The sequence below is a fragment of the Scomber japonicus genome, chromosome 10 (genome assembly GCF_027409825.1).
Source record: "Scomber japonicus isolate fScoJap1 chromosome 10, fScoJap1.pri, whole genome shotgun sequence".
Lineage (NCBI taxonomy): Eukaryota > Metazoa > Chordata > Actinopteri > Scombriformes > Scombridae > Scomber > Scomber japonicus.
Window position 1 is genome coordinate 30669659 of NC_070587.1, and position 16030 is coordinate 30685688.

Consider the following 16030-nt stretch of genomic DNA (forward strand, 5'->3'; position numbering starts at 1 on the left):
GTAAACCTTGTTATCTGAGCCATCACAGATTAACAGGCCATGCAGTGGATTCAGTATAATGACCTGTTATGGCCTATTCATGTATAGAGAAACAATGTATTTCTCTTATCTGAACATACATAAATGTTTATTCAAGTCACGTCACTTCTGGACTAGATTTACACTGTTTGTCTAGAAGTGGTTATAAAGCTTGACAGCTCCTTCACTTAAGGGCCAAAACTGCACGTAGCTGTGGATGAGCAATATAAATAAAGGTTGAGGAGAGGGTCTGTGTTTACAGCCTTAAAGGAAACTAGGTTTAAGAGGGCAAGTACTGTGCAGTGTATAATGTTGTAAGTGTTGTATATAGTGGATGAACCAGTGAAAATGTTTTTTTAATGGATGAGTCTGTTGTATTGTTCATTGTAGATTTACATCCTCAGTGCAAACAATGAGCATAGTCTGATGTGTAAATTGTTGTGTCTACAAAAGGGAACTTATCCTGCACAGGAAGCTACAATGTCAGTTTCAAAATCACAACTTCATGACTTTATGGGAAATGATGGAAACTGACCACAATTACAAATTAAGATTACCTTTTTCTGGAAACTTTCCTTTGCCACCTCAAGCCTGTATCGTAACTTCTCTGTTGTCTCTTAATACTATTATCAGCATTCAGTGCTTTGCTTATATGACTAGAGAAGTACGAATTTCCTCATTTTGGGAGGAAAAAAAACATTTTACTGGAACCAGTTTATTTCAGAGCAGTGAATTATACTCAGCATATATGATGCAATTTTAAATGGTACACATCTCCCTCCATGTTGCAAACCAAGACTTTCAAGTCGATGCAATGACATCCCAGGTCAAGATTTCTTATCATCCATATGCATGTTCGAGGATCAGGTTCATGTAAAGTTTTTAAATCAGCATTCAAAGTAAAATGATGAAGAGGAGTAGTGTGTACCTTCACCTTCAACCTATTTACTGTCGTGAGAGGCTTTTAACTCAAATATATGTGTTGTTAGATCAGTTGAGCGAAAGCAAGGAAAGAAGTAAACAAAACTAAAGGGTGAAACCAAAGGGATAAGAAGAGAAATAAGAAGAGAAAAGAAGAAAAAATGTGAATACAAAAAGGAATAAAGTAAAGAAAACTATTTGCTGTTGTGTTAAATAAAACCTACATACTGTAGTGTAGTAAAAAGTACAGTATTTCCTTAAGATGCATACTGTAGGAAAAGTATAGTTTCACAAAAAGAAAAAGATCAAGCAAAGAAGATGAGTATGAGATGAGTATTTTTCCATACTGATCTCTCCTGTTCTTGTATTTTCAGGTCACTGCAACAACTGCCATGATGATTATGAAATGGATTAACTTCTGTGCTCTCCTTCTTGGAACACTCACATCCCCAACGCCAAGCCCATCTTCATCTCCCACCACCAACATTGAGAAAGGACCCTGTCACATCTTCAACTCTGGCCGCTCTGCAGACTGTCTGGGAAGGCAGCTCGGCAGTGTCCCATGGCAACAATTTCCATCCACACTAGAAGCCATAGATCTCTCCTACAATAGACTTCAAGCTATCCATGCTGACGACTTCCTCCAGCTCCCTCGGCTTCGCATCCTTCGGCTGCAGTACAATAACATTTCACACATTGACGACGATGCCTTTAAAAACAACACTCTACTGGAGGAGCTTAACATCTTCAATAACTCCCTGCAGGAGATTCCCGCCACAGCGTTGACTCCTCTCTTGAATCTGAAACAGCTCTACATGTCTAATAACTTTTACAAACATGCCACTTTGGCTGACAGCTTCTCCAAATTGGTCAAACTCAAGGTTCTGTCGATGGGTGGCCCTCTGGTGATGGGGCTAAAGAAAGAAGATTTTCAGCCATTGAAGAACATCAGGTTATATGGCTTTGCAATCAAATGCTCCTCCAATCTAAGTTACTATGAACCTGGAAGTTTAGAAGTCATCCAGACACAGCAGATGGGCTTTGATATGGCCATAGATCAACGGCCGAACGCTCTCCTTGACATGCTGCGTGACATCTCCAACAAGATCTTCAGCATCATCCAGTTCCGTAACCTCTTTGAGTTCATGTACTACATGGGAGAGAAGGACATTTTCCAGGGTTTAGGAGATATATCAGCCAATCAGATCGTCTTCCACAGAGGTAAATTCAATGAGAACCTACTGAGGATGGCTTTAACAAACTTACAAGTTTCCTCTGTCAAAAGGTTGAGACTTCAGTACATCGACTTTGCCCGTTCACCCACATTTGTTGATAGTGGAGCAGGTTCCAGCATCACAAATCTAGCACTGGATAAGCTGGATCTTTGGTGGGTATCTTCTTTGGTTTTGATATATCATGTACCAGTATGAAATGATCTTGTAACCAAAAGACTTAGATTCAAATTCAACCAAAACCAATAAACTGTGCAATTTTTAAACTGAAAGGTTAGTTCCCAATGCTGAGTCACGCTCTTGAACTTGTCTTCTCATGCTGCTCTCCCCAGGCTAATGAAGCATTCAGTTAGCATTACATGGTCTAGTTCACAGCTGACCTGTTATGACTTGTAACTTGTCTGTAAAATAACACACAAACTGATGTAACCAAAACATATTTGCAATTTATTTGGAACATAAGAACATAACTTTTTTTTATTTAGCACATTTAATACACAAAGGGAATTTATTGTGTGATTTCTGTGATTTTAATACATGACACTGACAATCTCCATTTCCTGTAGGTACATCAGCAATCCTGATGTGCTACGATTTGACTGGCGCTTTACCTGGTTCAACAAAATTAAACACCTGTCTATTCAGTATGTGTACTTCAACTCTGTGCCTTGTGATGCCTGGGTTGAGATGGAAGGTGTGAAGTTTATGGATATCTCCAACAATCGACTAAAGGATGAGTTCGTGTTCAACCAGCGGTGTGTTTATAAGGGCGCCATGCCAAACCTTCACTCTTTCAACATGAGCTCCAATGAGCTGGCCAGTTTAAAAGATTTGTCATCACTAACAAGGGAGTTCCGGCAGATGCAAGTGTTGGATTTAAGCAACAACAAACTGGGATCCGCTGAAAACAGTCGGGACTGTGTTTGGCAAAAAAATCTCACTCAGCTTATCCTTCACCACAATAAATTCGAAAGTGAAGCCCTTCGTTGTCTGCCCACCACACTGCACTATTTGGACCTATCATACTGTGACCTGGACCAGCTGGACATGACATACTTTAAGAAAGCTACCAGCCTGAAAGAGCTCCTGCTGAGTGGGAATAAAATCAAGTTTATCCCATCAAAGTGGGAGAGTCCATCACTGCAGTCACTGGCTTTGGATGGGAATTCATTTGGACTCATTAGCAAGGAATCATTTCAGGACATGCCTCAACTATCTCGCCTAAAGGCTGGGAATAATCCTTACCATTGCACTTGTGAGCTTTATGTTTTTGTCCAGGACACAATGTCAAAAACAAATGTGAACCTGACAGACTGGCCTTGGAACTACAGGTGTTACCATCCAGAGGCCTTACTGAACACATTCATATCCAAATACTTCCCAGGTCAAGTGGCATGTGATATCAGACTAGTTATTATCATCTGTGTTGCGACTACTACAGCAGTGATCTTGATATTGATGCTGATTTGCTACATTTTTGACCTCCCGTGGTATACTAAAGCCACGTATCAGATAATCAGGGCAAAATACAGAGCTCACAAGGAAAAAGCAGCAGGGGAACCAGGAACTTTTACTTATCATGCCTTCATATCATACAGTCACTCTGATGCAGACTGGGTGAGGGACGACCTCTTGCCCTGTTTGGAGAACAACAGGAATCCCTATCATCTGTGTATTCATGAGAGGGACTTCATGCCAGGGAAGTGGATTATCGATAACATCATTGAGAACATTGAAAGCAGCCGCAAGGTACCACACTGTAGTTTTGTAATATAAGACTTGTAAATGCCAGTTAAGACTTGCAAAACCATCCTGTTTTTGCAAATAAAGTATGTGCGTAAAAACCAATTGTGAAACTTACCAGCTTGTAAGTTGGACCCACAGTTTTTTATGCAACTTCATTTTCAGTCACATGATAGTACTGGCGATGGCAACATCACCTACTAGACCTCCTCACTCAGTTATATTCATAATTGACCAATAAAGTACTCTAACTTACTGTACAAACTGTTCAAGGATTGGGCCTTGGGCCATGGTTAGAGTGTGGTAGAGTATTGGCTTGAACCACTATTGACTTCCCCCTTTGCGCTTCCCCTCTAGGAATTCCCACTGCCATCTTAGTTCAGGTACAATGAAAACGTGCCTTAAAATGTCTTGTGTTTTGTAATATTTATTCTTCAAGGACTGAAGAGACAAATGAACAAACTAACAACTGATTGTTGGGTGTAATATGGCCATTACTGAGCATCTTATGCTGACTAACACACACATGCACCCATATATATAAATATTAGAGCTGTCAAAGTTAATAATGACTTAAAGCACATTTTTTTAATGCTGTTTTTTTTTTACACACACATGTCCTGTAGTTTGGAAATAAGAAAGCGATGCAGCAGTAACGTTTTGGATAACAAGCTGACACAGACATAGAAAGGTGTCTTATGAATAGCAAATTCAGCTTCAAAGCCCTGCCAGGTGTTCTTTCCTCAAGACTGAAGTTATTTGCATTTATTGTCGATTTGAACTGAGTTACCACCGGAGTACATCAAGTCTCAAATACTACTGGCTGGCCAAGCATACAGCTGATACAGAGAGCCCTCCTCCCGCTCCCCAAAGGCAGACCCTCGTCCTCCACAATGTTAACCAGTCTTCATGTTGTAGCAACCAGTTTAGTAATCACTGTTGAAAGCTTGTTGCTTGTAGAGTTGTTCATGTGTCTCTGTTGCAAATTATCTAAAGTGGTCTGCCTTTGGCGAGCGGGACGTCAGCTGTATGCTTGGCCATCAGGTGGTTTGTCATGTTATCCTTTCAGCAGATTTTTGGAGCATGCAGTACAGTATTTCATTGTTCCGGATAGTTTCAATAATGATAAACCTACATTTGCATAAAGCAAGCATATGTGTCCACTCCAATGTTAATAGGAGAATTAATAACTTAGAAATATGTTTTAATTTCCTTTCTTCTTTTGTTTTTGTGTCCCTATCTTTTAGGTAATATTTGTCCTCTCAAGAAACTTTGTCAACAGCGAGTGGTGCAACTATGAGCTGTACTTCGCTCAGCAAAGAGCAATGGGAAAGACCTTTAGTGACATCATCCTCGTGTTGAAAGAGCCCATTGATCCCGGCTCCCTGCCCAGCAAATACTGCAAGCTTAAGAAGATGTTGAGTACCAAGACCTACATCGAGTGGCCACAGCACGCCAACCAGCAGGCATTTTTCTGGGAGCAGCTTAAGAGTGTTCTGGGCAAGCCAACAATAACTCGAGAGAGGATGCACAGTACTAAGAGCAGAACCTCATCTGTGCGAAGCATTTCTTTGATGATGGAAGATCAGAGGCCAGGAGTTTCAATGCCTAATACGGACAAAGAAGCAGAACCCAAAAAAGAGATTATTAAGAGGAATGATGATTTGTCCAATGACAAACAAATCCCAGTGGTGACTTTTTGAACAGCAGGTTAAAAAATGTAGATTGTTTGATTCCTTCTGTATTTTTGTCTGTGGCTTATGACAAACTGGGAGCAAAAGCCAATGCCCCATTATGATGACAGATAATAGAGGTGAGGAAATTTTACGATGCATTGTGTGAGTTCATCTGTTGTTCATCTTAAAAAGAAGCCACTGCAAGCATTTTTTAATTCAAAGACTAAATAATTACATTTTTGAGATGATTGTGAAGTTTATTGTGAACTTTCAACACTGTCACTCAGCTGTCATAAGCGGAGCGGCACAGCTAACGAGAACAGCTGACCAACACACACTGCAGCATGAAACAACGTAAACTCTGAGGTGAAGTAAATAGAGGCTGCTCTGCACTGCTAGAGACATGATAAGCACTCTGCCTTCACTCGCATACAGGCAGTTTCACTCTACTAGGTCTATATAATTTTAAAGTTTCTAAATAAAAAATGTTTTTATTTTTCCCAGCATACACCTGACATTTTCAAGATGGCACTGCCTAGATTCGAAACTATTGGCTTCCGAGCAGCAGTCCACAAACCAATGGGTGACGTCACGGATGTTACGTCCATTTCTTTTATACAGTCTATGGTTGAGATGCATCAAAAATTGTTTCAGAATCGAATCGGAGCGCTCTGAATCAGAATTTAATTGAATCGTGAGGTGCCAAGAGGTTCCCACCCCTAACAGACAATTACACGATCCCTCTCTGCCCATGGCACTGTCTCATGTTATCTCCGAGGGCTGAGCCGATGCCCTCTGCTCCGCTTTCCCTGTAAGTGTATCGGGCCAGGTGCCCCACTGACAGGAGCTGAAAGGCCAAACTCGATGGCTCAGATGAGATCTCCAATGTCGCACTCTGGATAACAAGCGAGGTGCCAGGAAAATGTGGTGACAGCGCCCACATTGTGAAAGGCCCGTGCTCTGTTACATTTTTGGCCCTCGGAGGAATGAGATCATGAAGGTTCGAACTCTGGTATTATAGGGCCGAGTCAAAGGCCACACAGTACCAGTGTTTCATAGGAAAACGTTTTGGGGGGGACTGGGGAACATCTATCTATCTATCTATCTATCTATCTATCCATCCATCCATCCATCCGTCTATCACTCATAGCTAAAATGCAAGCAAATAGTCAAGTATTTCTGTCTCATCACCAACTGCTTTAGAGTTTGGTGGTGAACATTGGGTTTATTAGAGCTTTACTTATTTATTTATTTTTGCTGATAACAGCTCTCAGCACTCTCACTCTCACCAAATCAGTTTTGTTGATAGTAATGAGACTGAACCACTCTGGATAACAACAACATAACAGTTGCTTTAAAACAAAACCTAAGAGGCATAAATTATTTTTTTATATAAGAAAAAAAGACCAATGTAGCTAAATCTTTCACACCAACTTAACTTTAAAAGGTGCAGAATGGAAACTTAAAATATATTTACGAGGCATATCTGCAGACCTTTAACTTGATATGCACAATTGTTAAAAAAAAAAAAAAAAAAAAAAGCTATTAAACACAGGCTCTAAATATCTGAATTTAATGTCTCAAACCTCCCTTGAAGTGCAAGATAAGAGGCCGGCAGTGTAAAGAAACCTTTAATAAAAAGCAGAAATTTTAAAACAGTATCATAAAGCAATAGTGACAAATAGTGACTGTGAATTTGTGGTCTTATATGTTTATGATTTGAAGGAAGCAGCTTACCACTTTTTGCTTACTTTTTTATGTTTTTTACCATGATTATTGTTAATGCATTTGAAATGAGTTGAGCTCATACGGTGAATGTTTTTTTTAAGCATTTTGGATTTTTAATGTTTTTTTTTTTTAATTTTTGACTTCTTTATTTCTTCTTTCACATTCAGTATTACCTCTGTAGCCTACTGCAGTGTTTCTCAACCGGTGGGGCGCGCCCCCGGGCGCGAGCGGGCGCGAGTAGGCAACAGGATGGAGGGAAAAATCATTAAAAACAAATCGCGACATGTTCCCCAGCCTTGCAGACTTTATCACTGATGCAGGCACGTCACACGATTTCACCTCTTTATTTCAGTCAGCGTCTGAGCACCTGTCTGCAATGAGACAACAATTTGCGACGTATTTCAAAGAGGATTATCGCTCTTTCGCGTGGGTTCGAGATCCATTTGTGTGCACAGCAAACGAGCTGTCAATTGACATGCAGGAACAGCTTATTGAGCTGAAGAGTGACAGTAGGCTGAAGGAACGTTTCACCTCCTGCCCTCTTTCGTCATTCTGGGCAGCATTGATGCAGGAATACCCTCAACTCTGTGACGTCGCATTGAAGATTCTCCTCCCTTTCGCGTCGACATATTTGTGTGAGGCAGGCTTCTCGAAAATGACTGCACTCAAAACGAAATACCGGAATCGTGCACAAATTGAGGATGATTTGAGGCTATGTTTATCAGACATTGCACCAAGAATTGAGGATCTTTGCAAGGCAAAGCAGGCTCAGGTCTCACATTAGCATCGCCTACCTCCCGGTTATAACAATAGCCTAGTAATGATAATAGGCCTATGATAATAATAATAATAGTAATACTACTACTAATAATAATGATGATAATAATAACAGCAAAGCATGTAACTATAATTATATAGCTAGCCTGGTAATGATAATAGGGATATCACTACTCATAATAATAATAATAATAATAATGCCTGCAAGCTCACATTAGAAGTCTGGTGCTACTGCCAGTTATAACAATAGCCTAGTAATGATGATAGGCCTACCTGATGATTATAATAATAATAATAATAATTATAATAATAATAATAATAATAATAATAGGCTAATAATAATAATAATAGTGTGGGCCTAAAAATAACAAATCTATTATTTTATCTATCTATCTATCTATCTATCTATGCAAGGTGGTGTAGTGGGGTTGGGGCCGCGAGGGAGGGTGACACCGGGAGGAGGGGGGGCCCCAACTGCAATGAACCAGCTTTGGGGGGGCCCAGCTTGCAAAAGGTTGAGAACCCCTGGCCTACTGTATAGAGCAGGGGTGTTAAACATGCGGCCCACGGGCCAGAACCGGCCCACCGATGGGTCCAATCCGGCCCACTTTCCCTGTTTTCCTTCCTTCCAACCTTCCTTTTTTCCTTTCTTCCTCCCTTTCTTCCTTCTGTCCTTCTTTCCTACCTTCCTTTCTTCCTTTTGTCCTTCCTCCCTTTCATCCACCTGTCCTTCCTTCCTACATTCCTTTCTTCCTTCCTTCCTTCCTTCCTTCTTTCCTTCCTTCCTTCCGTCTGTCCATCCTTCCTTCTGTATGTTCTATACCTTTCTTCCCTCCTTCCTTTTGTCTGTCTTTCTTTCCTTCCCTTCTTATTTCCTTCCTTCCTTCCCTCCATCTTTTTAATCATCCGGCCCACATGAGATGAAATTGGTCTGTATGTGGCCCTTGAATGAAAATGAGTTTGACACCTCTGGTATAGAGTTTACATGAGTGGCCATTTGCTGGGTTTTCAAATGGCCAGTAGATGGCACCCATTAGCATATTTCTTTTCTGGTTGATGTTGTCATTACTGTCCCACAGAGACAGAAAGAGAAAAACAGAGGCATAAAAGGAGCCAAGCCACTTTTTTTAGGGGCTTGTTCCCACAGTAGCTTGTTTTTCCTCAAAAGATAACAAAATATGGTTTTATCTTTTGACTGATACGCTATACAGAAAATATCACACGGTATCGGCTTAATTGGTACCACTTGTAAAATGCTGCACTGTTATTGATTGTATTATTTTGTTACTGAATAAAATGTCACTTTGTTAGTCATGACTGGTGTGATTATGTTGGATTATTCTTTTATTATCTGCAGTTGCAACCACATATTATTGCTTTGGTTAGCCACAGAGAAGCAGAAGTCTCAATAGGTCAAAAATCTCACAGGAATATAACAAAAATAATTTACTGGTTTGAGATAGATTTAGGGTTTCTTTAATAGTGTAGTAAAATTTAGTTTCAAATAATGCCAGTCCATGAAATAGCTGCATTATATCACATAATTTCATACTAAATATGGACTGCCACCAGGATAAATACTTCACTGTAATAAAAACATGGAAAGCATTGTTAGATAGCAAATGCACTTTGGTATTGAGAAAGGAGAAGTTAAAGTTTAAACTGGCAGCATGCAAATATGCATAAAGCCTTCGTGTTGGCCTCCTGAGATAGCGATGTAAATCAACACCAATGATTTGCATTAAGTGAAAAGAAGATTTCCACTTTACTGGCCTGCACTTCACTTGTGTTGCCACTGGTCATTCAAGTGTAATCATTCCCCTAATTGGAAATGATGTAGCAGGAAAGCATTAGTCACACTTGTTAAACATAAGTGAGGCCTGATCAAAATTAACATGAGCAGCTCACGGTGGAAAAACTGTGCTATGAAAAATGAAGGATCAGCTTCTGGTTAAAGTATTTCTCATATTATTTTTCATCACTGGAGAAGAATTTGACTCATAATAATCAAGGCATGTTTAAGTTGGATTATTGCACCAAAATGACAAAATGACTGAATGTATATGTTAAAGCACATTTTGTAATATATTATGGATAATGAATGAAAACACAAGATAAAGACTGGCAACACTATGATGAAATACATTCATATGCAATTATAATATAACAGATTGCTAAGGCAGGACACCTGATCACTTATGACTACATCATCAATCAAGATCACCATAGTTATCCAAACTCCATATTAATGCTAATCAGTGGATGTGGATGTGGTCAATAATTTAGCTTTAAGAGAGTAGATTCACATGTATTTGGAATTAATTATCCAGGTTCAGTATCTGGCAGCCTCAAATTTTAGTCTGATATATATGTTTGTTGATTGAAGTGTTTGTATCCTTTTTTGTGCAGTATAACCAACATGCTTTACACTGTGCCTTCATAGTAAATGCTCAGGATGAGACGGCTGATAATCAGTTTTCCATGCAATCTTGGTGAGTAGTGATGGATTTTAACTGCTGTGTGAGCTGAAGTTAAAAGTGGCTACCATCCATGTAGATATGTCAGTTCTCGACCCTTATTAAACATGCTGCCTTACATGGCCACATTTGCATAGTTGTTAGTTCCAGCTAGGTTTCTCTGATATGGCACAAAGTCACAAAGCGTCTGTGGTTACCTTACAAGGCCAGGCGGCTCCTTTGTGCACGAGGTGATGCTGCTGTCCAGAGGGAGGCGCGTGACCAGGTTGATTTGCACGCAGGCGAGAGGAGCCCATATAACGGATGAGGTGAGAGCTGAAGTCACTTCCTGCAGCACTTGTAAGCTTCAATTGTCAGGTGAGTCGATGCTGTTTCACTGTGTTTTCTTCAGAAAGGTAAAATTTAGGAGTTATTGGAGGCGAAACGTCGAGAAAAAAAACAACTGATAGGAGTTTCTAATTATTTATTCTATGATTTTCACGTGGAATAGTGTCTCTATCTATGCCTCGTGCTTTAGTCTCTGTCTCAGTTAATTAACACCAGTCTTGTATTTGACATTTGCAGATTTTTAATTAGCTCGCTGATCGCGGCGGGAGTAAATGATTAAAGGCAATCATCGAAACTAATTAAGGAGATGTGGCGCCTCGTCAAATCAGGGAAAAAGGGAAAAAAACATTATTTAGGCTGTTATTATCTTGCTCAAACTCTGAAGTTATTCATAGAGTGACACACAGGTGTAGAGCAGCCTGCATTATTGATGAGCTATAGGCCAGAATGATCATAGTCTAAATGACTTAATACGACCGAGCTCTGAAGAGTTAATCACCAGCGTGAAGGCAGCCGGTTGTTTATGTAACGTAATGCAAGCCTCGATCTAAGTCTACTTTATGTACAGACTGCTCTGCAGGGGGTTTGTTCTTTGTCCTTCACTGGTTCAGGGAGTTTGAGGTGAAATGACTCAGCCCCCCCACGTGGCAGCTTCTCAGGTGTCTTATAGTGAAGAACAGCTGTAAGGTTAGATTAAACTGTGTCAACTCTTTCATGCCTGCAATGTATTTTATTTTGCCTCAAGATGAGTTTCAGGCAAACATCAGCAGGTTTGACACAGTTTAGGAACACATACTTGAGTTAAAGGGAGGACAGAGAAAAAGCTGAAGCACATTGATTGATTTCATTAGTGCAAACGAAAAGACATGCAGCGTTTGTTGTTGGTTGTTTGTTGTCAAGGGATTTCTGTTTAGTTCTCCATCTTAAGTTGGCATGATTAAACACCACAATCAACAGACTGATGGTTGTCCTCTCATAGGACAAAACAGAGTTGGAAACATTCATCTTTGAATCATGAACTTTCTGACAAGCACAGGTTCAACATAAATGTACAAATCTTCCCTTTTTTTTTTTTTTTTTTTTTTTTTGCTTTAATTGATGTTTCATTTATTGATAATATTTACGTATTCAGGTCAGGGCTGGGCAATTAATTGAAAAATAATCAAAACTGACATTTAGAAACTCTAACCGACTTAATCTTGCTCATGTCAATTAATCATGGTGTTCACTGTTGCCATGACAGCAAAGGTGGCATATCTTTAAGGAATTTGAAAACTTGTCTCCAGTGATGATTTTAACCCAAACCATGATCTTTACATAGTTCTAATCAAGTAAACTAGACATTAAAACATCATTATTTTCACTACCTAAAGATCCTCATGTATCAGCAATGAAAAATACTAAACTAAAGAAACTGTGAAAATACATAACTGTTCATCAAGGGTGGAGATAATCGTTCATTAATCGTAATCAAGGTTAAAAGTTCAATTAATCGTGATTTAGATTTTTGCCATAATCTTATTCGGGTTATTATTTGAATGTGTCATTATGTGGAAATAATTGTGACACCAAATATGTTTATTGCTGAAAAACAACAGGCAGAAATGACGAGTTGGAATAATATTGAGGCTGAAGACCATGAGCCAAGGTGTGTGTGTGTGTGTGTGTGTGTGTGTGTGTGTGTGTGTGTGTATATAAACTATCAGAAAACAAAATTGGTTTTCAGGTTACTCGGGGGTTGAGGAATGAATAAATGAATGAGAAGCATTTGCCTGATCAAATAGAGTAACAGACATGTATCCTATGATGCTCTCACCTTTCTGCAGACATGAGTTCATGCACCAACAGCCTGACTTTCATGCTTTATTTAATCAGCCTTAAGTGGTCAGAAACATGTACTGTATATTGAATATATTTAATGTTGACTATGGTTGTGTTTTCATGTCACATACAGTAACTCCTCTATTCTGGAGAATAGTTTGAGTCAGTTATGCCTCTCACTCTCACTCTCACTCTCTCTCACTCTCTCTCACTCATATGCACACTCTAATCTTTTTACATCTGGTAGTGTTCAGTATGCAGAGACTGGCCTCCATCCTGCTTCTGCAAATACCTTAAACCTTTCACTGAACCATTACACGCTTACCTGTCCAGACTAGCTCTTAAAAAAAAAAAAAAGTTATATCACTGCAAACCTGATGACTGAATTTATTTATTTTTCCCTTCAATTTCATGTTGGAAATAAAAAAATTAAAAAAAAGAACAGTTTTAACTTTCAGCATTCAGGGACATCTGCAGTCGAATTTGAATCTTCCATTTTAATTGTGACTTTCTTAATTTGTCCTTCCAGGTTTTACGTTTACGACTGAAAAATGAACTCCCAGCTGGAACAGGCTATTGAGGGCCTCATCAAAGTGTTTCACTCCTATTCGTCAAAAGAAGGCGACAAGTACAAGCTGAGCAAAGTAGAGCTGAAGACTCTGCTGGAGACTGAACTCAAAGACCTAATGGCAGTAAGTATCTTGACTGAGGTTATTTGCATTCACAGCAATAAAATGCTACTAATGATACTAGGAAGACTTAAATACCACAATGATTCTACTATTGTATCTGGAAGTAATTCATTCAGCTTCTCTGGAGTCACTATAGACCATTTATACTGTTAACAGATTAAACCTTTTTATATACAAAAAAGACAAATACGATATTTACAATTAAACAGAATTTCTACCAAGCAAACAAAAGACATCTGAGGCAGTTTGCTCTTAGATCAGGAGAAAGCTGGGTATTTCCTACTGTGTACTGTCGGTTGAGAGCAGATACAGTAGTTGTGAAAATTGCAGCCGCTGTCATCACATAGGGGTTATCGTTGCTGATGCAATAAAACACCAAAGCAAGTCAGACAGAAATGAAACCAACACACATTATACTGTTATCATTATGTTTGCACAAACCTGGCGTCCAAATTCAAGGTGCGCTTCCTTTTAAGGCGTCCTGCCTAAAATTACATCCAGAATATGAAACCCTGAGAGTAAAAGCCTAGTTTCAATTCATGTGGTCAGCAACTTATAACCAACTGTATGCCAACAAACATGGTCATGTAATATTCCCAAACTTTGAGTTGACGAAGATCACATTAATGCGATTTTTAATATGATTGTAGTCTAAATGCTTTTGTAATTTTAGTGACCAGCAATGTACCTGAATGTAAAGTAAAAAAAAATCACACTCGGTTGTCAATTATCTATTCAGCTGAAAAAGGCCCATTACTATTATAGTCTGCAGCATTTTGGGAATGGCTATGAGGAGTGTCTTTTTTCACCTGGGAACTTCATTTTTCCGATGCTTGCAAATGTGTGGAGATGCCATTTAAATTAATCTTTATTTATATAGCGCCAAATCACAACAAAATCATCTCAAGGCATTTTACACATAGAACAGGTCTAAACCGTACTCTTCAGATTTAATTGATGATAAATGACCTTTTGTGACCTCATTACCTTTTTGGTTCTATTTTAGTGTGCCAACGACCCGAAGGGGATCGACGAGATTATGTCTGACCTGGATGAAAATGGAGACCAAGAATTAGACTTCCAGGAGTTTGTCGTTCTGGTCGCTGCGCTGACCGTCGCCTGCAATGATTTCTTCGAAGAATTCTGCAAGAAAGGGGGGAAGAAAGCCTGAAAATTGTCTATTTTCCATTAAATCAATGACCCTTTCTTTACAGACTTTATATATTAACAATGTTATGGATGTTTAAATCAACAATCACAGCACTCTGTAATGTTAGGGAAATGACTTATCACTGATGACCAACTTAATATTATTTGTATGTGCTTCAGAAGACTTCCATAAATAAACATGTCCTGTTTTCACATCAGTTATTTTTCCTTTTTATCAGTCGCCCATCTGTAGTTCTACTAAATTAAGGCAGCTACAGGTACCACTTAGTGTCTGTTATGAGTTATTCATGTCATCCTGTTGGTCTTGACGTCATCCTTTCTTCGACAGTGTGCAGCTCTGCTCCTTCTCTTTTGTTCTGCTCTTCACTGAGCAAGGTGCAATAAATGACATCGGTTCTACAGACTATGAGACGTAGCCTGTCCCTTTTATCAGACAGGTTACGGCTGTTCATTTCAAAAGGAGGAATACTGTGAAGTCGCTGTAGTGTAAAGGGTAATTTAGTATTATTAAATAGACATTTATTAAAGGAATACACTGCAGGCAACAGGGGCTTTTATGCAATTATGAGAACATTTGCAAACCATTGAACCAATTTAATTTAATTCTCTGAATTGGTCCTTGTCTTTGTATGAAGTTGTATTACATTAGTCAGGTGCTTAATAACTGCTTAATAAGATTTCATGGTTGAATTGTAATCTGTTTCTTTTTCACTACAACTACATTTTTTTTGTACACATAAGCTGCTAATTTAGTCTGACTACCAAAAAAAAAATCAAAAGGCAGATTTTTTTTTAGTTAAATGAGTGACAAGCTATTTTTAGGGTCTTGAAAATTCCCTTAATGTTTTGTTTTTTTTAATGCTACTCAAAAGTGACACTGAGGACATTGTCATATCACACCAAAAAACATCTATTGCAGTCAAGCCTAATGAAATGCACAGATTGAACAAAACTGCAACACACAAGTGTGTCAGGGTTGCAGAGCTTGGCAGAGATGGCCTCTTAGTTAACACAAGTAGGGTGAAGAAGCATTTAAGGTTAAACGCAGCTCTGAAAAGGACGACACACAATACAGTCTGGAGAAAGTCGATACAGGCCTTTACACAGTCGTGAAGCTTCTTCAATTATGCATCAGCGGCTTGTCTGACAGACATTTATGGTGAAACTCGGCAGAAACACAAGCTCTGGTGTCATGGTACTGCAGCTGCAAGTAGAGACTGTAGATAACACTCTACTTTTCTTGTAAAGCTACTCTATCACCACTATATGGCAGCAGAGGGACACTGAGACTGAAAATGCATTTGGCAGTGCTGAAGGAAGCTCTTCATTATGGGTCAGTGACAAAAAGGGGTTGGCAATTTAAAAATATCTTTTAAAAAAAACTGTTTCATGTCATTTGAAATAACATTTGCAACATTTTTTACACCAAAAGTAAGACTGAATGCTCC

At 39.1% G+C, this 16030-nt stretch overlaps 1 protein-coding gene across 1 annotated transcript; it reads left to right on the plus strand.

The window, feature by feature from the left end:
- Positions 1-1334: 1334 nt before the first annotated feature.
- On the plus strand, positions 1335-14722 carry tlr18 (toll-like receptor 18). Its single transcript, XM_053327658.1, has 5 exons — positions 1335-2326; positions 2738-3920; positions 5162-5605; positions 13272-13412; positions 14419-14722. The coding sequence occupies exons 1-5, from the start codon at positions 1335-1337 to the stop codon at positions 14581-14583; spliced, it is 2925 nt and encodes a 974-aa protein (XP_053183633.1). The 3' UTR covers positions 14584-14722.
- Positions 14723-16030: the final 1308 nt, after the last annotated feature.

Bases quoted from the DNA above. Each gene is read 5' to 3' on its own strand.
- tlr18 (XM_053327658.1), top strand. From the start codon at position 1,335: ATGATTATGAAATGGATTAACTTCTGTGCTCTCCTTCTTGGAACACTC. The intron at 5,606-13,271 runs GTGACTTTTTGA...TACGACTGAAAA, and splicing joins ATGACAAACAAATCCCAGTG to ATGAACTCCCAGCTGGAACA. The intron at 13,413-14,418 runs GTAAGTATCTTG...GTTCTATTTTAG, and splicing joins AACTCAAAGACCTAATGGCA to TGTGCCAACGACCCGAAGGG.